Source organism: Phalangium opilio, unplaced genomic scaffold (assembly GCF_054372755.1).
Source record: "Phalangium opilio isolate 3A_F unplaced genomic scaffold, DU_Popi_V2 ptg000662l_1, whole genome shotgun sequence".
Taxonomy (NCBI): Eukaryota; Metazoa; Arthropoda; class Arachnida; order Opiliones; family Phalangiidae; genus Phalangium; species Phalangium opilio.
This window is the reverse complement of record NW_028324246.1, coordinates 1,988,946-2,015,255: the sequence shown is the minus strand read 5'-3', so window position 1 is coordinate 2,015,255 and position 26,310 is coordinate 1,988,946. Positions and strand designations below refer to the sequence as shown.

Genomic DNA, 26,310 nt, shown 5'->3' with positions numbered 1-26,310 from the left:
TTATTTTTGGTTCTTTTCGGAAGTTAATTACATGCGTTCGGAACTTATTCAAACGCTTCCGGGAATTTCACGGTTATGAGACTCGGTGGAAATACTCTATGGAATATCGCCTTTCTTATGGTGTATTCAGATTTTGTTTGGCTAGTTTCGTATAATAGTTACCTTTTCTTTGTTACTGTATAAATATTGAGATATTTATTTGTTGAAAGTTGAAATACTCGCTGTGACGTTATATTGAAATGGAAGATTCATGAAACTCGGAGATATTACTCTATTGGTTGCGCTTTTTCTATTGATGTCTTCAGATTTTGTTTACCTAGTCCAGAAAAATAGTTACGAGGTTTATTTACTTTCTAAATATTAGGTGAATTAAGTTTGAGTGAGAATGAGATATTTATTTATTTAAAGTAATTCAAATACTCGTTGTTGCGTTTCTTCAAATGGAAAATTCATGAAACTCGGAGATATTACTCTATCGAGTGCGCTTTTTCTATTGGTTTCTTTAAATTTTGCCTAATTCCTTTCGAATTTAAGTTACGAGCAATTAAAGGTTGGGTATAAATAAATACTAATTATTTAATATTTCATGGAAATTCATGAAACTCGGGGTGAATACTCAATCGATAGAGCTTTTTCTATTAATGTCTTTAAATTTTGCCTAATTACTTTACAATTTAAGTTACGAGCAATTAGAAGTTGGGTATAAATAAATAGTAATTATTTAATATTTTAAAACCTATATGTTCTTTGTTTGTTATAGAATCCGCTTATGGTTTGGAGGTGGTAACGTAACCGAGCCACCTTTGAGCAACGTATCCGTTCTTCGAATAGCCGTGGTCAATGCCGTCGACTTCAACTCGGTCAATTGTCCCAACTTTTATCTGCAACCGGATGACATTCTTCTGGAAGAAGCCGTTGGAGAATTCGGATCCAATCAGAGCGTCGTAATCCAGTCAGCTTTATTACCATCGGGTGTCAATAGATTTCTAAGTAAGCCTCCCCTGAATTATGCTGTTGATTACAAATATACAGTATAGAATTTGTCTTTAACGCAAAACAATGTGTTTAATCTAGTCCTGTTATCCGAACCATTATGCAACGTCTTATGGGCGGTCCAAGTGACGGTCAGGTTGCAAGAATGCGGACAATCGGACGGATTCGATACCTGTTCTAATCACGGACATTGTTTACTCGATTCCTCCAAGGTAAGAACAAGACCCACGTGTTAACGATGACGGTTACAGCTAGGGCTCCCACCAGCTCCCTAAAATTCCCTATTTTCCTGCAAGGTCCTTAATCTACCCTAAAATTGTGTCCATTTAAGACATTTGAATCGGTATAATTTCATGATTTACTTGTGTAATTTGACAAGTAGTTTTTTTCCATTAGAAGATTAATAACGTAGGCAACGATTGGTACGACTCCATTTATATTAGTCAATGTTGTTTTGGACTCCACCCTGATGTCCTGAGGGACATCCCTTCCTCCCGGACATACTGTCAACCTCTCTCTCTGTCCCCTCCTCTTCCTCTTTCCCTCGAGGGTTATCCCAGTTTATTCATTTTTTCACCATAAGTTCATAAGATATGTTCTATAAGATTGTCACTGGTTACAAACTGGAGCCTGTCATGAAGTGAGGGAGGTAGGTCATAGATTCGAGGTAAAGCGACGCCTGGTGAGGCCCTGTCAAAGGCTTAGTAATTAGACTAAATAGGAAGTCCTGCAAAATTAACCACCGAGTGTAGGACTTCAATTCTCGCTTCCGTCGTTCTCGAACTAGCTCGAGCTGTAAGTCTCTTCTGCAGCATTACGAAGTATGGGTAGTGTCAGACTTATGGTATGAACATATCTTATAAACTTATGTTTCACGAATATTCGATTAGCAATAGGTAATTTACACATGGGGGATTCATACCGTTTACACCAGGAGGTCAGGCTACCTGGAGGACAAAATCGGACGGCTTTTTGTCCCCAAGGTATAGCCCGACCTCCTGGTGTATATGGTATGAATCCTCCATGTGTGTAAACTATGAATTAAAATTTAGACGTAATGTAGAAGCTATATTTATGTACGGTTCTATATGGATTAGGTCAAGGAGGATTTGCTATGGAGTGGTAATTGAGGTATCTTTATTTATATAAGAACAGTTTGCAAAATTTTTATTTTATCTGATGTTATAATATGCATTATGTACGGCCTGATACACTTTTTAAATATGTCTGTCTGTTTTTCGTTCTTTTGCTTAAGGATACGTATTCTTGTCATTGTTGTCCCGGTTATATCGGACGTTACTGCGAGGAAAAAGATGGTTGCGAAAATAAACCGTGTCAAAATGGCGGATTTTGCGTCGATATTGCCGAGGGACTTTACGGAACGTTTTTTCAGTGCCTTTGCGCTCACGGTAAGAAGAGTTTAAGTTTTTTCCATGACCAAGGCCTAAGTTAGGAGTTAAACCAGGCTTCGAATCGAAATAAGGGGGCGGGACGTAAAAGGAGGCCGGGCTATTTCGCCTCTCCTCAATCGGAAAATATGACTGTAATTTTCGTCATTCGCGTCGCGCTGACGTGAGTTTTCAAGAACCAATGAGATGCTGGTTGCAATTTAGAGGTGGCGGGGATAAACTCCGGACCTACTATACGTTTGAACTGGAGATAAAGCTGCAAATGTGGCGAATTTAGACCTTCTCCCTAGTAAACTAGATATCGCTTCTTGGTTTAAGTCCCATATTTTCCTAAAAAAAAAAACACAGTATTTTTTCTCCTAAAATTCCTGAAAAAGAAAATATATTTTTACTATAAGGAATTTAAAATTTTGACTGGACTGCAAAATGGCCAACCGCTTATCTAGAGACAAGTGGATGCCGGATATGCTTCGCGACCACTTTCGTAACTTAGGTTATTAGTTGATTTATATACAAGCCCCTAAAATTTTAATGGGGTTAATTTATTGAGCGAGTTTTTGCCTCCCCCTACCCCCCAACACACGTATACGCATACCCTTCCAACTCTGTGTATTGTTCAAAAGAGAGAGAGAAAAAAATATCGATAATTAGTAAGGGGTTAAGGTTTGGGGGTTGGGGTTATTATGGGGTCCGGAAATAAGTCATCTGTCTAATCTAGCGCAACCTTCTTCCTACCTCCCCCCCATCTTAACCACCCCCGACGCTGTTTTCATCTAGGCTCATCTTTCTTTTTTCTCTTTCGGAGTTGGGGAAAGGGGGCTTCAACCCCTTGGCTTGGCTTGGCTTTTTTGTCACGGGGGTTGTCCTCGCGCGATTAGTTGGGCTTAATTAGGGGCCGCAAAACAAACTGCGCTGTATGGGCCCCAACTAGAAGAAGGGATTGGTCATTAGTTTCAATATTTTACAGGAATAATTCACCACAGGGGGGAATTACCCCAATATTTGATTGGAGTTTTCTATTTTATTTTTTCTTTTCTTTTTTGTCGGGTTTAGACTTTTTTTTAAAGAACTCTCAATTTATTTCTAATTTCTAAATAAAATGTGACTGTCGGATTTTCTAGATTATTATCTGTTTTTACCTCTCCGAGTGACGTATGTCACGGAGAGGTTCTAATTTCGACGTGTCTGTCTGTCTGTCTGTGTGTCTGTGTGTGTGTCAGTCTGTTGTTATTGACTTAAACCCCAGGGGACCGCGTTCGCAGTTTTCAAATCGGAGCAAACGTTTTCCCAAATTCCGGACCGCATTTACAGTTCCCGGAAATTTGGAAAATTGTATTCCACTTACAATGGCTATTATCCATTGCCTGTCTAACACCACTATCCTCAGGCCATTTGTCCATCTTACTAACTTCTATAATCCACCTTCATCTGCTCTTTGTCCATCCCACATGGACACCAGTCTCTACACACTGTCTTCTATTCACCACCATCTTCTGGTTATTGTCCATCTCACATGGACACCAGTCACACCACCATCTTCTGGTATTTGTCCATCCCACATGGACACCAGTCTGTACACCTGGCTTCTAACACCACCATCCTCTGGTCTTCGTTTTTGTCCATCCCACATGGACACCAGTCTGTACACCTGGCTTCTAACACCACCATCCTCTGGTCTTTGTTTTTGTCCATCCCACATGGACACCAGTCTGTACACCTGGCTTCTACTCCATCATCATCGTTAAGGTTAAGACATACGAGGCGATCGGCCAGGGTTACGAGAAACGTCTGGCCTTCCAATGGCGGGGCTTCCACCAAAGGTTCACGCAATTGCGCTGTTCTTATCCATAGCTGCGATTCGACACCCTTATATACTACCTATTTGAGTAAGGCGACGCAACCGGCGTATGCTTCATTTCAAACGCCAATATTAGTCATGTCTCTCAAGAATGTTTAATTATTCTTTTTCAAAACGATGTAACGCTCAATAAGGCGAACAACTATCGAAGAAAATATTTAATATTAATTATATTTATTTTAATATTTAAGATAATCATGTCTCTAAACTCAAAATGAATACGGAAAGGGTAAAACAGCAGTCTATGTGTTTGTCTATATGTGTCCGTCCGTTGTTACACTAGTGCGCTGCGTTAGAAGTTCGTTTTTGTTTTGATGTGTTAAGAAATCCTTCAGAACCTTAATATTCCCGTTTTCCATAATATAAAATGAATATGTGGAAACATTTTTCGTAATTATGATGCATTTAGTACTTTTGTAGCTTTAAAGCTCTATTTCATTTTGATATTCCAAAGATTTGTTTTAATATTATTATTTAAAATGGATGTTTATATATTACTTAAGCTATACTACATCTGTTTATAGCATAATCCTTCCTAAAGTGAATACAAGCGCAACGCTACAATGTTGGTCAAATGAACTGTTATTTGTCAATAGGCCTAGTGAACCAAAAAGTAAACGCTTGGGTTTGGTTTTCGTTTCTGTAATGCAGAGACACTAACGGTTCAGAGTGAGCCGAAAGTTAATTACACTTTTAAATAATTAGGCTTAGATTTTATAATCATGGTGGAAATCTGGACCGCGTTCAGCAGAGCCCAGCGCTGTTAGCAGTATCCTACATAACGGGATTTTGTTTTTAAATTTTGACGTCACGGTGCTTAGCGCTGAGCTAGCGCGGTCTTCAAAGAAAATAGGCGGCTTTTAGGATAACGTGACGTAAAAGGCGTAGTTCTCAGCTTGGCGAAAAAACCATGGAGGAATTAATACAAATAGGTCTATGGGACTATAGCTATTTAATTGGCGTGAAACCAGTTGATCACGCGAGAATTTTAAGAGATATGTTAGTTTCTAATTTTAATTATAAAAGTTGTTATCTATCTCTATAAATATGTTATCATACAATTTTTGTTAAGCCTTGGTACCTTGCACGCTTTATTGCGCTAGCGTCATTTATAAAATGCCCATGACCTGAGAAACGCTATGACGACAGAGCTCACCGGTAAACATTTCCAAAATCCGCTGTTTTTTTTGGTGAGCTCTGCTGAACGCAGCCCAGACCAGTGAAAGGTCTGATCGTAATCGGATAATAGCTTCGTGTTTTCATGCTTTTTATGGTACGCATTTACTTTCAGTGTGTGTAGCCACAAATAAGCTTTGGTGTTATGTAACGTTAACAGTCATGTTGACAAACTAAGAAAATAGTTGAGATGAAACGAGAGGATAGTGTTTACATGGCAACCCTGTTGTGAATATGGCTTTGAACAAAGAGGGCATACAGTTGAGGAGTAGAAAATTGGGCCTTTACAAACACGTAAAGGTAATATCTCTCCAAAGTTTTATCTCTTCATTTCCCGTTTTTCCCCCATCGGATGATTTTAATGTCTACAAGTATATCATTATTGGATGTAACATGTCGTCTGATTTACAGTATATTTGCTATGCTTTGTATACTGCTTTAATATTTCATAAATTTTAACTTAAGAAACATTTCCATATCTGGGTAAATAAGTTTGTAAGTAGTCGTCTTGACTCGGAGAGGTAATATTTTGGTTTTCCCAACTTGTTCTTTATTATCGGATGCTTCAAAATTAATTCCATAATTTATTTGCAATGATAACGCTTTTTAATTTTAAATTTTTTTTATTTTACGGTGGTTATAATAATTTAGGCCCATTTTAGACCTATTTTATTGGAAGTGAAGGAAATATGAGAAAGGGTTTCTGTTTGAGAAGGAGGGGGAGGGGAGGTTCAATCGGACGACAAGCGTGTGCGTGAATGGGTCAGTTTTTCGCCAGGGAAACTGTTGCTAAGCCAATTTTTTTCAAATTAGGCTTAAGGTAATATATATCTTACTAGCTGTTACCCGCGGCGTCGCTCTCGTGTAAGGTGAACTTCCATCAAAATGATATAAAGAATGGGTAGATTTTACTGATGACTAATATTTTTGTAGCACCCTAGTAGCGAAGGCACTCGGCGTTGCCCGTCAGCCCGTCGTGACATTTTGTATTACTTTTCACATATTACATTATTACATAAAGAAGGGTTTTTAAATTTCTGGCCGCCATTTAAAAAGATGGCAACAAATCGAACCCAAAAGACCATTCAGCCCGTCTATAGGTTAAAGGAAACCAGTGTACTAAATATTTTTGAAATGGGTTGAAACGCGCGGACTTTGTTGCATAGAGAGGTTTTTTTTACATTTCTGGGCGCCATTTTTAAGATGGCGGCGGATTGGAAAAATCTTTCTTAGTACGCGCCTACTACTTATGAGTAACGTTCCTGCACATTTTCAGCCTTCTAGGGCAAGCGGTTTGGGCTGGGCGTTGATTATCAGTCAGTCTGCCAGTCAGGACTCTGATTTATATAGATATAGATTAGGCATATTTCTATAGTTAATGTATATTTATTCGAAGCAATTATAGTCCCGTTTAAAACTAAACCTTTTAATTTGACGGCATCTTTGATATAGGGTTCAGAGGTCAAACGTGCGACGAACGGGTGAATTTATGCGACAAGAGACCGTGTCAAAACAACGGTACTTGCGTCGGAAACGACACGGAATACGCCTGCGAATGTCCACCGGGTTTCTCGGGTGACGACTGCGAAGTCAACATTAACGAATGTCAACCCAACCCTTGCGTTCACGGCGTTTGCGAAGACGGCGTCGGCAAGTACAAGTGTTACTGCTTACCCGGTTACGGCGGAGATCATTGCGAATTCGAGTACGACGAATGCGATTCGAGTCCCTGTATTAATGGCGGCAATTGCGAAGATCTGGTGGCAGGATATCGTTGCCATTGCGGACCCGGTTACCGCGGATGGAGATGTCAGATTAAAGTAGATCTGTGTTCACCCAATCCTTGTCCCGAACCGGCTCAATGCGTCGATCGGGGCAATAATTACAGCTGCATATGTCATCCGGGATACAATGGTAAGTAGAACAATTAACTTCTTAGTATATACGTAATTACATATGTTTATAAGATATGTTCCATAAGTATGACGCTACCTATGCTTCGTAATGCTAGAGACTTACAGCTCTAGATAACTAGTTCGAGAACGACAACTCGACAAGCGAGAATTGAAGTCCTACGCTCGGTGTCAATTTTGCAGGACTTCCATCTAGTCCTATTTAGCCTTTGATATGCAGCGCCTCACCAGGCGTCGCTTTACCTCGAATCTAATCTATGACATACGTGACTTCATGACAAACTCCAGTTTGTAACCAGTTACAAACTCCAGTTTGTAACCAGTTACAAACTTATGGAACATATCTTATGTTACTATTAAAGTAAAAATAATATAAATGGGTTGAGATATGGAGTTCGATTTGATGTTTCGTTGAGTGTAAGTGAAAATGGCAAAGTCTAAGTTGTATTAATATAATTCTTCGCAGCTCCCGGATGTACGCAGCACTACGACCCTTGTTACCCAAATCCCTGTCAAAATGGCGGCAGTTGTTGGCCTAGTTTGGACTCTTTCTTCTGTTCGTGTAAACCCGGATACACCGGAGATATGTGCGAAGGTAAACCAAAAACACCTTTGTTATTTTAAATTAATTTCATAAAAGGGAGGGTGAAGTGGAAAATCAAGTGATTTTTTATTGATTCTTCTACTATTTATAAAACCATTTTGCGTAGTGAAACATCCATGAAAATCTCCGAATGATTTTAAAATTCAAATTAGGTTCGGATTTTAAAAATGGTTTGAAATAAGTACCTCCGACCAATCGCGTAACGCAATGCCTTCTTATTAACAAAATTCTTGTGGCACGCATGCTCCATTCCGAATGAAATTTACCGCGAGATTTGATAAAATTTGCTAGCGATGTGATAACCGTGTCGCAACATGTCGAGCGTGCAACTGGAATTATGTCAACAGGAAGGCAGGGCATTACGCGATTGGTCGGAGGTCCTTATTTCAAATTATCTTTAAAATCTGAATCTAATTTGAATTTTAAAATCATTCGGAGACTGTATTTCCCGAATGTTTAACTATACAGACTGGTCTTATAATTAGTATAGAAGAATCTATAAAAAAAAATCACATGATTTTCCACTTCACTCTCCCTTTAAAGTTTTGAAAATATTTCAAATTAGGCTTAACAGTGGGCGCGCTTTCATTAGTATAGAAGAATCTATAAAAAAATCACATGATTTTCCACTTCACTCTCCTTTTAAAGTTTTGAAAATATTTCAAATTAGGCTTAACAGTACGCGCGCTTGTGCGTTTCCCTCTCCCCTCCTTTAATGAGCAACGGGTTTAGGCGGGAAATAACCATGCGCCGCAAAACATACACGTGTTTTCTGTATAGGGAAATATGTTTTTCTTGTTACCATTGAGACTAGATGACTGTAGAGCTCCATAAAGGTATTTCACGTTGAACGGTTGGTACTTGTTCATTTAGAATTACTCTCTGTGTGAACTCGTTTCTCGGTCCTCTTTCGAATTTCTCCCCTTTTCCTTGGCTTGTACCGTTTTTTATATAACGTAATTTCCGGCAAAGGAGGTCCCAATTTCCCCCATGAGCCAACAGCGAAGCGCCCCGTCTGTAAACGTCAGTTCGCAATTACAAATAGAGAGGTTGGATATTTATTTGCAACGTAACATCATGGTTTTTCGAGCCCCTTTAAAAATGTTTGCGGTATCGTTGGAAAGGGCCCAAGGGGACATACTCAAGGACCTTTTCTCGTAGGTATATCACTTATGGAACCAGAATTAAAAGTTGTCGTGTAAATAAGCCCTTGGAGAGGTCGTTTATGAACATTTTTGCTTAATTACTTGGGCCCTGATTGTTGTAACTCTCAAGTATTTAGTATCATTAGAAAGCTAGGAGGAATAGGACTATAGCATATTCAAAGGACTTCCATGTATCTTTTTTAGAACCAGAGTTTAAAGGTGTCGCGTAAATAAGACCATGTGTTGGAGAGAATGTTTACAAATATTATGCTTAATTACTCGGGACCTGATTGTCATAATCCCAATTATCTAGTATCGTTTGAAAGGGAAGAAATAGGACTATAACATACTCGAAGGACATCACTGTATAGAACCTTACTTAAAAATGTGTCGATTAAAACTAATCCTTGTTAACTGTATGTAGAGGATAAACATTTAGCTTAACTACTCGGGGCCCCGATCTTCGTAACCCCAAATATTTAGTACCGTTTCAAAGGGGAGAAATGGGACTATAACTTACTCAAAGGACATCCCTGTGTATCTGATAGAAACAGAGTTATGACACTGCAAACCTTGAGTTCTTCACCCCTTAATGCTCGGCCCTTAACTGTCCCAAAGAAACCCATAACGATTTCAGATAAAGAAACGGGATCTGAAGGTGGAACGAGGGCACGGTGAGAAACAGTCGATAATCCCAAAGCTTTTAGTAGATCCCCCTGAAAAAGAGCATTAGAAGGTAGAACCTCAAGCCCCTGGAGCCCCTCTGTCTTGGGGCCCCGAAGATCGTCCCCATTTGGCAGATGGACAACCCCACCTCCCAAAAAAATCCTTAACAAGTTTACTCTGGGTCCTCAAGCTTATGGTATTGGTACAGAAATGGTAGTTAGTTTTCAGACTAGATAGTTTCATACTATTTACAACCGGGAGGCCAGGCTATTTGGCGGATAAAGTGCATGCAGTACCATGTAGCCTCGTCTCCTGGTGTAAATGGCATCAATCCTCCTAGTCTGAATTTAACTATATATAGGACAGGGAATTTTAACAAATTCGATTTTGAAAATCGTGGATGCTTCTAATTGATATCAAGAAGTGATATCTAGTTTATTAGGGAGAAGGTATAAATTCGCCACATTTCCAGCTTTATCTCTAGTCTAAACGTAGACATCCGGCGTTAATCCCCGCCGCCTCTAAATTACAACCAGCATCTCATTGGTTCTTGAAAACTCGTGCACGTCAGCGCGACGCGAATGACGAAAATTACAGTCATATTTTCCGACTGGGGAGAGGCGAAATAGCCCGGCCTCCTTTTACGCCCCCCCCCCTTCTATTTTGAAAGGGGGACTGGGACTATGGAAGCGACTACTTTGGCGTTTTATACCTTCTCCCTAATAAACTAGATATCACTTCTTGTTGATATGTTACTTCTATTTTGTATTTAAAAAAAACAACAGAAGAATTACACAAACGGAATAGTCTCGGTTGGGTTGCTGGCCGCTTCATTTGAATAATTTCATTTATTATTCCTTTGGATAAAAATGTTCCTAGCTTTAAAGAAAAATCGCTCTTTGATGTTTATTTGTTATTCAAACCGAATTCGGTACTTGCAGTCTTATTTCTTTATTTCTTTTTTTTATCTCGTGCATGAGTCGTGTACCGACGGTCTGTGTACTTGTAAAGTTTGATGTAAATGATCCAAGGCTGGCGTAGCCTTCTTTCTCCTCTCTCTCACTCCTCTCTCTCTCTCTCTCTCTCTCTCTCTCTCTCTCTCTCTCGGATCATAACGGTATAAGAGGGCTCTCGGAATAACGCCTTTTGAATAAATCTCGATTCAAAGAACCAAGATTCGAGCAGCATAAGTAACCCAATCTTCTCTAAGTGTATCCCTTGCTGGTTACGTTAGATTAGGTTATGTAAAGGTTCTATTCAGACGATTAGAACTTTTTCAAGTTAAATCGGCAATTTTTGCTGACTAAACTTTTCGGCCAATCTAGTTGAGTCAAAAGTTATAACGTTTGAAAAGGACTTTGATTAGATTAGGTTAGGTTATAGTTCAAAATGTAAAGCGATTTCGGTTTTACGTTAGTATTGAGGGAAATCCAACTAGCAACTTTGGTTTGTTGGAAGTGCGTTAAAACTGATTTCTTTGTAATAAACTAAAAAGGATACACCGGACTAGAATTTTTTAACTTTTAATCGAAAGAGCGTATAAAATAATGAATATCATCAATTTGAACCATGTTTCTATCTACAATATTAAAGAAGATACGTGCAATTAAGTTTCCGTTATGGACACTACACGTTAGGCTTTTCTGCGAAGTACCACGATTGGACGCCTAGTACCACCTGACGTGTTCGTTTGTCCAATTGGGGTACTTCCCAGTGAGTGCTTCCCGGGAAAGCCTAACGCGTAGTGCCATCCCATTACTCTTATTACTTAATTGCTCGTATCTTCTTTAATGTTTTAGATAGAAACATGGTTCCAATTGATGATAAAAAAGAAAGCAAAATTTCTAGCCCGGTGTATCCTTTTATTACTCAGTTATTTTTCAATTTTAATGAAAATGTAACTAGCGGTTTGTTACACTTTTAATTATAACGTTACTTACGCTAACGGTATCTCGAAATGCAAAAAAAATATATTTCCCTCTTAAAAAGACATCTCGAATATATAATAAGAAAAAAAAGAGAGAAAACGCTGAAGAAATAAAAGGTTCTTATATAAGAATCTTTGCCTTTTTCCCTCCTTCTCTCTCTCTCTCTTTCTTCGGGCACGCTCCATCGCCTTTGACTAAATTCTTTTCATCTTTCTTTAGTTTAGTTTTTTATTTTTTTTTTGTTCGTCGTTCCTTAGGCTTAACATCACCAGCCTTTAGGCCAACGTTTTCTCCATTATACCTCTACTCTTCCGTACTAAGTCTAAAAAATAAACTCATCTTTGCTCTCTAGCTAAAAAGAAAATAAAGTAAAAAAAAAAGAAAGTTGAAAGTTCACGCGCAATTTATCAAAACGGTGGCACGCGCTTTTTTCCCGCGCAAAGTTTTCCCGCCTTTTAAATCATAAATGAAAATACGCCTGATTTGCTACGTCACCTTTTTACCCCCGGTTTTTTCTTCTCTCTCTCTCTCTCTCTCTCTCTCCATCCAATCATACTGTTTCTTTTTTAACTGAACTGGAACCTTTGTTAATTTAATTTTTTTTATTTTCAGAATTAGTTTACCAACCGAAGCCGATGGCGCACACTTTAGAGGACACGGCGGTTCACGCGTCGGAGGGGGCCACCGTGGGCCCCGTTAGCGTGCCCATGGAACACTTGCACAATATTTACATCGCCGCAGCCACTTTGGCGGGAGCTTGCCTAATTGTCATCTTAGTGGTGGCAATTTGCCATTGCAGAGTCCATAAGACGTACCTGTACTTTACACGCTCTCTCAGCAAGTCCTGCTCCGACCTCAAGAAACAAAAACTGTGAGTTTGATACCTTATCTTCCATTTTAAGTATAATCACTAGTCTATTAATTAGTAAATTGAACTTTATAATTAATAGACTTTTGATTGTATTTAATTGCTAGTTATTTTTGTTTACACCTTTCGTGAAATTGTGTTTCTTAATTTTTTTAAGTTGATTGCTTATTTTGAAATTTATTATTTTTTGAATTTTTCAATTTTGTTAAGCAATTATTTATACTTAAACCTCCGAACCCAAAAAATCCTATATACAGGGTGTTTCTGATAAGTATGCATGCATAAATTAAGGGATTGTGTTCTTTGGGTGCATGCACGATTTTGAGTCGAAAATGTTTTAAGAAACATTTTGGGAAAAGCCAACATTTAGGGGCAAGACTTCCTATGTATTTTCCCATAGCCCCTGTAGAAATGTTTTCCCCTCTACGCGTCCGTAGTTCAATATTATTTTTTCTTTATATTTATTTTACACAGGATGTTTTTTTTGTAAAGTAAGGGGGATGATTAAATTCATTTGTCTATGAATACAATATACGAGGGTTGAAGTTTAATGAATAATATTATATACAGGGTGTTTCTGATAAGTCTGCATGCATAAATTAAGGGATTGTGCATACACGATTTTGAGTCGAAAATGAGGTATTTTCTATCTCCATTTTGTAAATTGCCCTAAGGGACACTGTTTTCGGGTTAAGATTAGATGGAGTATTTTATGGTTGAGCCCTTAAATTTAATTAGGAAACTGATTAAGACAATGATTTCTAATTTAATTAATTAAGGGGTCATCCCTAAAACATTCAAATCATAACTCGAAAACAGTAGCTAACCCTTAGGGCAATCAAAATGGAGATAGAAGTTACATTTTCGACTCAAAATCGTGCATGCACCCAAAGAACATTCCCATTAATTAATTTGTGCATGCAGACTTATAGATGGGAAAATATGAAAAATACTTGAAAATACTTTAGATAAACTATAACGCGTTTAATTCTTAATTCGCGAAAGCAATTATTCTAATTATTCGCTTGCTCGAATTAAAGTAAGTTAGGTTGAGAAATAATTAAATTAAATGAAAGGAAGAGGGAGAAGAAGAGGGGCGGTGCACGTACCTGCAGTCTAATCATAATTAACTTAATTAGCGCCAGGATAAATTAAGGTTTGCTTCTGGAAAGGTTATAAAATAATTTTGAATAAGTTCCGCGTGCTAATGTCATTAGTAATATAATTAAATATCTCACCTTTTTTTTCTTGATAGGGGGTCCTGTCCCTCGCCCCTCCCCCGATAATGGCAACTTAGAATTACCGCTGTTAATTTTTTTCTTCATTCCTTTACCATTTAAATGTAGGTTGGTATAGGCGGCTACAAAAGCGCGGCAAAATTTAACGCGCGCTCGCCCCAAAGTGCAATCATCTCATTTGCTGTCGTGTAGGTACAGGGTGTGGGGGTGTGAAATTCCCCCCCCCTTAGTCGTTAGTGTTAATTACGTTTTGCTCCGATCGGATCTTACCTGACATTTTCTCGCAATGCCCCCCTACTACCACTCATCCCCACAACCGACGCTTCATTTGAGGGGTTCTCTTCTGTTACCGCCAAGGAAGGTACTACGGGGGGAGGGGGTTTGAACCCCATTTCGACAGCGCACTAATTATCCGATAAAACCCCCCTACACCCTAACCTATCCTAAGCTTTTACAAAAACTAACCCCACATTGACGAAAAACTGAATGAGAAAGGGAAAGGTGGGAGGGGTGAAAAAGAGGTCAATTATACGATTGGTCGACCATGCGGACGACAAGTTTAGGATATAAAACAACATCAAGGTTAATTGCGTTATATTTTATTTATAATATCGTGGTGGTTTATTTATGTTTTACCGACACTTTTAAGTCACGTTTTTATGCAAGAGATTTTCTTGAGTCAGGATATGGGTTCATAAGATATGTTACGTAAGTTTGTCACTAGTTTGTATTTTGAAAGGGGGACTGGGACCACGGAGCGCGAATACTTAGGCATCACCTTCTCCCTAATAAACTAGATATCGCTTCTTGGTAGGGGTCTTTGACCTCTTAAAGATTCCAAGTGGATGAAATCTATGTATTCTTGTTAAAACAGATAATGCCTAAACAAAATGGCGGTTCGAAGAAAATTAAACAAGGTGTTAAGGTGAAAGAAAGGTTTTTTCTTCTTGCAAATCGCTTTCATGAAAACGTGCCTTATCTCGCGCTTTATTTATAATTTCCCGCCAAACTAATTCTTTTTTTAGGCGGGAATTATCACGTGCCAGTTAAATTAAATTAGATTTTGACTCGAGCTTAACCTTAAAGGCACGCGTCTCTAATTGATATCGACAAGTTAACATTAAGACTAAAACCCTCCCAAGTAAATTACGTCAATTTAAGCCGAACTGTTTCTAAATGGCTTTGGGACTATAGACGTAGAGTATACGGTCCCCGATACAAGATTGACTAATAATAAATAAATGGATTGGAACCCTTTAGAGGACGGAAGGGGGGACGCGCGTATACGTCCCCCCTTCCTTTGATCCCTCTCTGTCGAGTTAAATTATTAATTAAACGGGATTTACGATCGAATCTACTATATATATTCTATAATCCGCCTTGGTTTAGGTCGGGATATCTCGACAGCCTATAAACCGATACGGTGTTAGTAATACAACTTGAATTCGTTAAAATTTTAACGTTTTCAACGAAATTTTAAATGACCTTTTAATGTTTCCGATTGATTTTAGCAACCGTTTGAAAATTAACATCTGTTTCTCGGGGTTTTAAATTAATTAATTAAATTCGTTAAGTTTAAGTCATTGGCACAATTGAACATTTATTCCGAAGATTGACCATCCCCTGCTTTACCTAGAAAAAAATAAATAGATTAGAAAACTAGGGCTTTCATGCAGCCGGGCTGCCAGATACCTGTGCAAATGTGGTTTATGTGGTTTCGTGCACTGAACGCGTTTCAATTCTTTGAAAATATTAGCTTATTTAAAATATAATATATTAAAATCCTTAGCAAACTTGGCAATTTCGGTGTCTATAGACAAATTTCATCTCGATTAAAGATCAAGCAAAATTTTTATTAATTTGATTCTAAACTATATGCGAAAACTTCCGACTCAGTTAAAAATTTTGGATATTATCAGGGATGGATGTAATTTTAGAGGCAGGAATGGAGAATGGTTAGTATTTACTTCAGTCCGATTCATAGCCCAGTATAGAGCCCCTCCCTCCAACACGTAACGAAAATTTTAAATTATCTTATTGGCTCACTTAAACTACGTTTTGATGACGTTACTGACGGGGACGGTGAAAAATACGTAACTCATTTTTACCTCTATCGCTATGACCGCGCCTCTTCTTTCATACCCCTCCGTCCCGGGGAAATGGATCCGGGACTTTGACGCGCGCCCAGATTACTCTGTTCTCCATTCCTACTTCTAAAATTAAATCTATCCCTAGCTGATATTATATAACCTTTCATGAAATTAAAGGATAATAAACATAGGACAGGTTTTTATACCCCATTAATGGAACGACGACACCGTCTGTTAAAAAGGGTTAAATTAGGTGTGTTTTCGAGTGATTTACCCCTCGAACGGGCATAAAGGACCCCGGTATGTAGACGATCGAGCCCAGCTAGCATTGGCCCTCGACTATAATTCCCAAATGAATCCAAAAACAAACGAAGCAAAACTCAGATGTTTACACAGTTAGACGCTAAGCAATAACAATAATAAATTATTCAAATCCCGACTGCGCGTATAATAAGCGCGGGCTACGCTGCTCTTTCCTAATTTAGAAATATACTTTAATTCTCTCCAGTATATATATATATATATATATATGGTACATTGTACGCGTAATGCATCACGTGACTAGCCTCCTCTTTCTCCAATTTAACTGGACAAAGGAAAAAGATAGCTCTGTTCTAATGGACGTCGTTCTTCGCCAATTAAGACTTTCGTTATAATTGCCCATTCTTAATGTTTCATTAGCGCCAGCTCTCAAGACCAAAAAAGAGAGCTAGAACACTTCCTCGTAAACGAAATACGTCAGCCATACTTTAATAACTGTATAGTTTATTTCGTTTTAAATTAAAGATACCAGAAATTATACGGATTTAAATCGGTTTATAGGGTGTTTCTGATGATAAGTCTGCATGCATAAATTAAGTCTGGGGGATGTTCTTTGGGTGCATGCACGATTTTTGAGTCGAAAATGTATGTAATTTCTATCTCCATTTTGTTTGTCCTAATGGACACTGTTTAAGAGTTATGATTAGATTTGTCTTTTAGGGATGACCCCTTAATTAAATTAATTTAGAAATCATTGTCTTAATGAGTTTCTTAATTAAATTTAAGGGGTCATCCGTAAAGTAGTCCATATCCAATCTAAACTCGAAAACTGTGTCCCTTAGCTGGGCAAACAAAATGGAATCGCAGAAGTTAAATTTTGGACTCAAAATAGTGCATGCACCCAAAGAACATGCCACTTAATTTATGCATGCAGACTTATCAGAAACACCCTGTGTACACTCTCTGAAATCAATTTACTCGAAAAGTAATTTTTGGGGGAAGTGTCCGAGCTCTCTTTTTGGTTGCCTTGTTTCGACGATTAAAGCTCGTGAAAAAAGGCGGCTTAAATTAATGAAAGGTTTGTGGGAAGTTTCAATGAGTCTGTAATAATTGATTTTGTGCCCAAAAATGTCCTTCTTTCTTACCAAAAGGACCCCGGGACTTTTGTCCAGTTAAACCCCCCCCCCCACACACACACACACCTCCTTTCCGAATAATGGAACCGAATGAGATTTAGCTTGATTTTTGTTGCCCCTAAATACTTTTGAAGAAAAGACTTCATCTTCTTCCACCGTTAGCTAGCTTAATTAACCAAATTATTTCTAATTTCCTCTCCAGGAAAGAAGCGCCAAATCCTCCTCTAGTTAGCCTTCGTTAATTAGGCCTTATTTTAATTGAATTTAATTTTAATTAATTAATTAGTAAGTAGAAAAAATCAATTAAAAGACCTCGAAAAGTTATTTTTTTCGGTGTTAAAATTTAAAAGAAGTTGATAGGAATTCTGGTTAAATAGATCCGCGCGAAAGTTCGAGAAAATAAGCTAAGCCTAAATTGAAACAAAAACTAAAATAAAATTAGGCCTAACAATAAATCTTTTTGTTTGTAAAACAGGCGCGCTCGTGCTACACTAGTTTATTCCCGCCAATTTTATTTATTTATTCATTTTGGCGCCAAACTTTCTAAATAAGTTTTGATTAGACAGGGAAGCGTGTGATTACGTCAATTCGAAGAACGGTGTTAAGACCGAGTTCTCGATTAGAGAATGGAATGCTCCGGAACAATTCTATGCCCAATTTTGGGAAGGAGGCCCTGCCTGCATAGCCCTCCAATAAATTCCTATTTTCATGGGTTTTTTTCTTCTTTCTTGACCTCTTTTCCATTGAATCTGTCGGCCGCCGCAAAATAGGGAACCCATCTCTGGGGCTCTATCCCCGATACCTCCCCCTCATCCAACAAATGTTCAAATCCCCTTTCAGTTTTCTTAATTAGACCTCTTGTTAAAGTTCGTGTCATTCCTTGTCTACTTTTCCCGACCCCCTCCATCAGTATCCCTGACTTCCGGTTGCGTTAAAGGAAACGACAAGCCACCGGAAATGAAGTCAAGAGTCGACCCCGTCCTCCTTTTCACCCCCCTCAACCCGTTTAATATCTGTGACCCGAGATCGGAAGTAAATAAATTTGAAGTTATTAGGGAGACGGCCCTTGCATAAGTTCATCATAAGATATGTTCCATACGTTTGTCACTGTTTACAAACTGGACCTTGTCATGAAGTGACATGGGTGGAACGTTATAGATTCTCGTAAAGTGACCCCTGGGTACAAAATGGAGCTTGTCATGAAGTGACGTAGGTCATAGATTCGAGGTAAAGCGACGCCTGGTGACTGGGGCGATGTCAAAGGCTTAGTAATGTAGACTAAATAGGAAGATGGAAGTCCTGCAAAATTAACCACCGAGTGTAGGACTTCAATTCTCGCTCGTTCTCCCTCGAACTAGCTCGAGCTGTAAGTCTCTTCTGTAGCATTACGAAGTATAAATAGGGTCATACTTATGGAAGAACATATCTTATAAACTTATGGTGCTCTTAATAGCTTAATAAATATATGGGGCCAATTTTCATCTTTATTTCTTCGCGTTTATCAGCTTCTGATTTCATTTTAAATTAAATGGAAATTACTCATTACGTTTTAGATCGTAGTATATTTAGTCGAGTGTGTCTTTATATTTAAATTAGGTCTAAATTTCGATTTGAAATTCAGTGGGATTTATCAGGCGATAGGTGGTATACGGGCTTCTAAGTTTATTATTATTATAATTATTATGAGGGATCAAATTAATTCTTGGTCGAAAATGTTTATTTACATTCAACCCTTTGTTTATTTATTTGTTTATTTGTTTGCGCACTTTTAATGTTTGACTTTCTTGGCACGATTGATTATATTTAAAGGAAAGGTAAAAGGCAACATAACATTATACCAAAAAGTGATATCTAGTTTATTAGGGAGAAGGTATAAGATGCCAAAGTGTTCGCGCACCAGTCCCAGTCCCCCTTTCAAAATACAAGGGGGGACGTAAAAGGAGGCCGGGCTATTTCTCCTCTCCTCAGAGTGGGAAAATACGTAATTTTCGTCATTCGCGTCGCGCTGACGTGAGTTTTCAAGAACCAATGAGATACTGGTTGTAATTTAGAGGCGGCGATTAACTCCGAACCTACATTTGGACTGGAGATAAAATTGGAAATGTACCTTCTCCCTAGTAAACTAGATATCGCTTGTTACCTGAATCTTTACCTTTAAGTATTTGTTCGGGTTTTTTTTTTTCAACAAAAGATGGGTTGTTTATTTCTTTGTTTGTTTGCTTATAGTTTGAAATTTTTTAGTTGATTAGTATTTTGCACGAATTTACGTGTTTGTTGATGCGTAAATATCGCGTATTTATATGATGTGAAAAAGTGTGATTGTTTTTGTGCCAGCGAAGATACCGACAAGTTCGTGCTGAACCTGCATGGCAGCGCTTCTGAACGGCGACTCTACGCCGACTCCGTTTACGAAGCGACGTGCGTCGACATTCAAGACAGCCTAAATGCGCCACTCATCGAATAACGAACACCCAACACCAATAAGTAAATAAACAAACAAACAAAGAAACAAAACATTCGGCCAAAAAAAATGAAAGAAAGAGCGATTCAAATATATTGTGACAAGAATCTACCCACCGCGTTAACGACTATTTTGAAGTAAACCTAAACAAAATGGACGAAACAAAACAAATAAACAATATAAAAATATGTGGTGTATTTTCGCGCCTATTCTGCCAGCCATTGTTATATACTATCGTAGATGTTGATCAATTTAAATAAGTAATTAATTAATTAATTAGTTTAGAATATTTTTAATTTTACCTAATTATCTGGAAAGCAGATTTTCCCCTAAAAAAAGAAAAAAAAATGCGCGTTTATTCTCAGTAGAGCTCGAGACATTCGCGCGTGATTTTCTTCAACAAAAATGGCGGGAAATAAACTCGTTTAAATATTTATGGCGGGAAAAATACACGTGCGAAAAAATAAATAAATAAAAAAAATTGCGCGCGTGGTCTCGAGAAAAGGCGCGCTATGATTTGAAAAAAAAAAGATAACCGTTTAAAGAGTAAATACAACTTGTAAAGTTTTTCTCAATTTCTTAACACTAAACAAAATTAGTAATTAACCTTTAACCTTATCTAGTCATTATGTCCTAATTTTTTTAGCCTTAGTATATACTATATTTTAAAGTGTGACGTCAAACGAAAACTATGCCAAAAGAAAAATTTAAAGCCTGGGTTTTTTCTCCTTCAGTACTATTCTGACGAAACGCCCAAAAAAATATTAAAAAAAATAATAATAAATATTTTTTAATGAAATGAAAAATAATTAGAAATGGCTGCCGCGTTATAATTAAAACGAGAAATGATCTGATTAAAGTAGGTTTTTTCGAGAATTAAAATTAGTTTAGAAACTTAATGAAGATATTACCAAAACAGTATTTAAATTAATACGCGCTTAATTGGCTTTATTCGTCATGGTAAATTTAGTGTATTGACAATATGCGCACTCCGTAATTAAAATAAAATAATAAATAATCATAATTAAATTAATTAAAAAAAGGGCAAAAATAATGTTAAGATATAGTAGCTTAATTAACTCTCTCAGAATCGACACGGTTTAATTAAAATACAAGTTCAAGGGAATTAATTTAATTTAAATAGTTTTAACAGCGACATGTCAAGCAATACGATCAACGTAATTCTGTCCCAAGAGGACCAGTCTGGGAAATAAGAATATTTCAAATTAAACTTGTCCTTGGGACCAGTGTCTCCCTTAGTGTCTAAAATAATAAACTGCTCCTCAGAACTGGTCCCCCCTATGTTTTCCCATAGATTTTCCATTTATAAACTGGTCCCGAGGACCAGTAACCCCCACATCTAGTATTTAAAACTGGTCCTAGCAATTAATAAACTTATTTTGAACCAGGCCTCCCAACTCCCTAGACTCTTTGCGGGACCCAAATAAATTTGTTTTTAAAATGTACACGTAGATCGCTACAGCCCTGATAAAAAAGACAGTAACCTTAAGCCTAAGGCACTAGCGGAATCCAATCTATTAAGGTTATCTTAATCACTTTAGACAGGACAAGACGATTGGGGCATCAATTTATTAAATAACAAAAATGGTGGGACCCCCTCTTCGCCCTCCCCTTTCCCCCCTCCAAAAACCTCTGGGGCCTAATTTATGACCGACACTAAAAACATAAGGCTTTACAAGGCCCCCTATTCAGCCCGAGATAAAATTGGGTTCATAATTCATCTAGGTCCTTTTTTCTCTTTGCTTCCCGCCCCCCCCCCTCTTGACCAAAAATTGGGGGCCCAAACCGAGGCTTAACGATTACGTATAAAAATATATAAATCTAGGCTTTGGAATAAATTGGCTCCCCACGAGGGCCACGACTTCTTTTTTCGTGGTTTCATTCTTCAAGAAAATTTTGACAAGAAAAATATAGTTTGAATTTTCTCGCACTAAATTTAAATGATTATATATATAATTATAATATTATAGTCAATGGTTTTTTATATACTACCGCGTAAGAAATGATCACGCTTGGAAATTTGTGTGTGAATTTTTATTATTTTTTGTTTGTGTTTGTTCTTATAAAAACAAACAAATAAACAAAACACTTTTTCTATATAAAAATAATTAATGACACGAAAAAAAAATTAATAAGAGAAACAAAACCATATAAGCAAAAATTGTATTCATACATACGTACATTCAAACAAACACAAAAATAAAGCCGTTGATATTAAACGTTCCATAAATATTTTATACCAGATGCACGTGGTGAGATTTCGCGCGCTTTTTTTTTCTTTATTATTGACATTCCCGCGCGTTTTTTAAATTATCAATTGCGCGTGATATTTCCCGCCTTTTAATTTTACACACGCGCTAAACTCTACCACGTGGTGAGATTTCGCGCTCGTTTCTTCAATTATTACTAACATTCCCGCACGTGTTTTTTAAATTGTCAATTGCGCGTGATATTTCCCGCCAAATCTGGCACGCGCGCTTAAACTACTCTACCCCGTGGTAAAGGCATTGAAAGGTTATCACGATGGGTTAGAATACTTTATACGATAATTGGAAAATTTTTCAAAGTATAAACTTGTATTATAAAAAATGACCTAGTATACTATACTTTACGAGGCGTTTGACTTTTAAACCAGCTAGGGGAATTTTTGGTCGTATAAAAATAAGTTATCTCGTAATATTCGCTACTTGATTAGGTTTGGGGGAAAGGAAGCAACTTTGGGGAGAAAAGATAGAGTAAAAAAAAGTGTCCCAAAATAAAGAAAACCAATTTAAGAAATATAGTCTCTTTCCCAAAGATAACGACTCTAGTTCTATAGCTAGCTTTTTACCCATCAGGCACTTCGGCGGTCAAACCCCCATCAGGACATTATCCTTCTTGCACCCCCCCCCCAAACCAAGAACCCCCCAACAGCCCCATTATGTCCAAGAAAGTCCATAATTTGAAAGTACGAAAGATTAATAAATGCTTCTCGAAGTGAATCTTTTACCAATTAAAGAAATCAAAAAATAGTAAATGTTTTTTGTTGGTTCTTAATTCTTACTGCTTTATTTTCTGTAATTTACCTTTAACAATATTTACTTCTATTTTATGAGCTTCTATAGGTTATATTCTTGGGACCTTTATTGGAAATGTTCGATTTCGGTTTGAAATTTAGTAAATTGTCCCTCCAATACCGTTTAAACTTTAAAAAGGAATTTCTTTTTTTTTTTTAAAAAAAGATCCAGAAAAATTCCCATTTTTTTTTCATATTAAAGTTTTCCAAATGTTTCCTGTACGCCAACCAACCTTACAAGGGATTTATTTATATTGAAGAAAGGCAGGTGTTTCATACATTCTAAGACTGAATTCTCATAGTTAAAAGTTCGATAGAGGCCACGCCTTTAACGTTAACTACTAACCATTGGAAGAAACTTTAGTTCGCGCATTTTTTTTCTGTTTGGGAGGGGTGGGGGCGGGAAACCACGCGAAGAAAACTCCGTAAATCGATTGAAAGGAACCCATTGGACAATTTAGATATCTACTTTTTCCTCCGGTGCTCACCACATATGATGGAAACAGTTAGCCCAAAAAAAATGAGAGAAAATTTTGTCAGAGAAAACTAGGCTAAACTGTCATAGTTTAGATTGAAGTAACATTACCCATTCGTAAGTCTGCAACAAAACGTTCAGTTATTGTAACCAATTACCCTTCAATAATTTACCGTCCGTAACTTACCAGTAATTTATCAAATTTCGCGGTAAATTACCGTTTTATATCATGCCCTAATTTTACAATGTTAATTGCCGGTAACTTACCAAACATTTTCCAAATTTGGAGCTCAAAGTCAAAAGGTTTGAGCTAAAACAAAAATTCTCACAATTTCCAAAAATTACCGACAGAACGGTAATTTTATTTTTTTTTTGTCCCAAAATTTTTATCGGTAATTTCACACCTCTTGATGAGTCAATTAATTGCAGAGAGAAATTGAGCCTAGCAGTTCTGTTCGGTTCGGTTTGAACCATAGTAATAATTACTCGAAGAACGGTATTAACTCACAGAGGGTCTGATAACATTGCTCTAATTATGTTAAAGTTGAGATAAATGGGGGAGGATATGTTTCTAGACTCTAAGATTGAAAACTATCAAAGTTTGAGTTTAACATTTTCGAAATATTTTCCAAAACTATATCATATCTATTTGGAAATTGATGTTTTGTTTCATATCCATAGTATCTGTTCTTATAACGAGACCATCACTTTTTGCTTTAAAGGTTATTAATTGACATCATATCCATTCCCACATGCGCACCACACTTACCATGGTTTGTTACCTCTGACAACTCGAAACGCGTCAACGCCAATTTGCAATACCATTAAAACTAACTACAACGATATCCCCGTAGCAATAACGCATACGATGGTTTCTATACATAGAATGGAATTTTTCTGGTGAAACGAACTATTGAGGTGTTCGACCCCTTATATTGGAGGATATTTTCTCAACCCATCCCCCTCTGACACTCTTGGGGCCGGCAATCTTGAGGCGGCGGATCCCCCAGCCCCCGGGACCCCAACCGGCCGGATGTGTATCAAACCTTTTCGTCGAGATATATATATTTTTTTTTAAGATCCTTTGGTCCACATCTCCTTGGTCCTAGCTTCCCCAATCCCGTTCCGTCTTTGCTTCGATCTTCTCTTTCCATAATCTCATCTTGTCAGATACCCCCCTCTCCCTTCCCCTTCCTCGAACGAAGCTATTTCTTGGGGGCGCTCCACCAGGACCCAATTTTGGGTTGTACAAACATTCTGCACCAGTCAACGTAGTAGGTATAGTCTTATTTTTATTTTATTAAAAAAAACATGTTTCATGTAGTGAATGAATATTTAGTACAAATGATTAATATAATTTTAATAACTGTTACCCGCGGCGTCACTCGCGTGTAATAAGAACTTCCAACAAAATGTTATATCAAGAAAGGGCTGATTTTACTGATGACTAATATTTTTGTAGCACCCACCCTAGGAGCGAAGGCACTCGGCGTTGCCCGTCAGCCCGTCGGGACATTTTTTTTATTACTTTTCACGCGGACATTATTCCATATAGAAGGAATTTTAAATTTCTGGCCACCATTTAAAAAGATGGCAACCTATGAGTAACGTTCCTGCGCATTTTCAGCCTTCTAGGGCAAGCGGTTTGAGCTGGGCGTTGATTATCAGTCAGTCTGTCAGGACTTTTATTTATATAGATATAGATTATTAATTGTCTTCTTGTAATTTGTTGTAAATTTTTAAGGTAAAGGGGTAAACTCGGTATTGGGGCCGAGGCCCCGATTGTTTTATATGGTTGGTGATTCTTTTTTTTTCTTTTTTGGGCGCTCTTAAAGCTTGCCTTCGTCCGCTAGTCGATTTGAATTGTGTCGGATGAGAATCTCTCCCGCCTTTTCTATCTCTCTCTCTCGTCCGCTATAATCGATAATAGGCTTAGCGAAGACGCGCGCGCGCGCCATCCTCATCGATTTGGCTGGGAGCGCGCGAGCTAGGATAGTTCCTTCCATAATAAAACGCGCCAAAACTCTTCTTCCCGCCTTTCCTCCCACGCGCGCCAATTCCTTCTTCCCGCCTTTTTCCACCGCTCGCGCCAAAATTCTTCCCGCCTTTGTGACGATGCACGCGATTTTCTTTTCTATCAGTGACTCGCTTGGCACGCGCCAAATATTATATACCTTAGAAGGGGTAGGATATTAACCGTAATGATTAGAAATACCAATTTTAGACAATAGTAATAAATTAAAAAAATATATAGAGTGTATGGACAAGATATTTCGGTATATTTATATTTAGTATACATAAAATAGTACTTACCTATATTATGAAATAAGTATCCGATCCCTTTTACCGCTTTTGAAGAGCTCGCGCGCCAAAAGATGGTCAGATAGTCTCGCGCCCATTTTAATATCCCCTATTTTATTATAGATGGCGCGCTGTAACATCACCGCCTTATACAATGTTAAATATTTAACGTGGTAAAAGCGGGTCTAGAATTTAGACGAAATAGGTCTATATTTATCCGGAGCTAGGGTACCAGTAATGGATTTAAACGAAGGTATCACGTGGGTGTAATTAGGGAGACCTTTTCGATATCTAAGGTTACAATTAGACTATTATAGGATGGATGCCTTTTCCTTTTACACTAGGGATGCTGGCGAAAACACGTTTCTATTTTGGTACCCCACCCTATCAGGGTGTGTGTGTGTGTGTTGGGGGGGGGGCTTTTCCCCGCCAAAACTCTCGGGCTATCAAGGACAACGCCTAAGGCTTTTAAGAGACTAATAGTTCACGTAGGCTCTTAACCATTTACCTTTCAAAGCGAAATAACATTAAATTTTACGAGAATACAAACATACCATAGGCCATAATTTTACGGATGCTCGTTAAGCCTAAAATAGTTCAATTTTATTTTTTTTTTACTTACAAATTAGAGTTAAATCACAAATTACCCAAAATATTTATACCGTGTTATGTTAGGGGAAGATGACATTCAGGGGTTTTGATCCACGGGTTA

General features: G+C 37.7%; 1 protein-coding gene across 6 annotated transcripts in view; it reads left to right on the top strand.

Annotated features, from left to right (window-relative positions):
• The window catches only part of LOC149588341 (uncharacterized), a 50,094-nt gene that overhangs the window by 14,290 nt on the left and 9,494 nt on the right, over positions 1–26,310 (top strand). For 3 of the 6 annotated variants that reach the window (XR_016380042.1, XR_016380041.1, XM_089863126.1), the window contains exons 4-9: positions 761–990; positions 1,075–1,205; positions 2,249–2,402; positions 6,889–7,350; positions 7,816–7,944; positions 12,305–12,563. Coding sequence is in view for 4 of the 6 variants with exons in the window: in XM_089863126.1 (XP_089719252.1) it covers positions 761–990; positions 1,075–1,205; positions 2,249–2,402; positions 6,889–7,350; positions 7,816–7,944; positions 12,305–12,563 (1,365 nt within the window). In the remaining 2 variants the exon portion in view is untranslated. Of the gene's footprint in view, positions 1–760; positions 991–1,074; positions 1,206–2,248; positions 2,403–6,888; positions 7,351–7,815; positions 7,945–12,304; positions 12,564–19,619; positions 21,987–26,310 lie in introns of those variants that run through there. The other 3 variants (XM_089863124.1, XM_089863125.1, XM_089863127.1) reach the window with 2 other exon arrangements.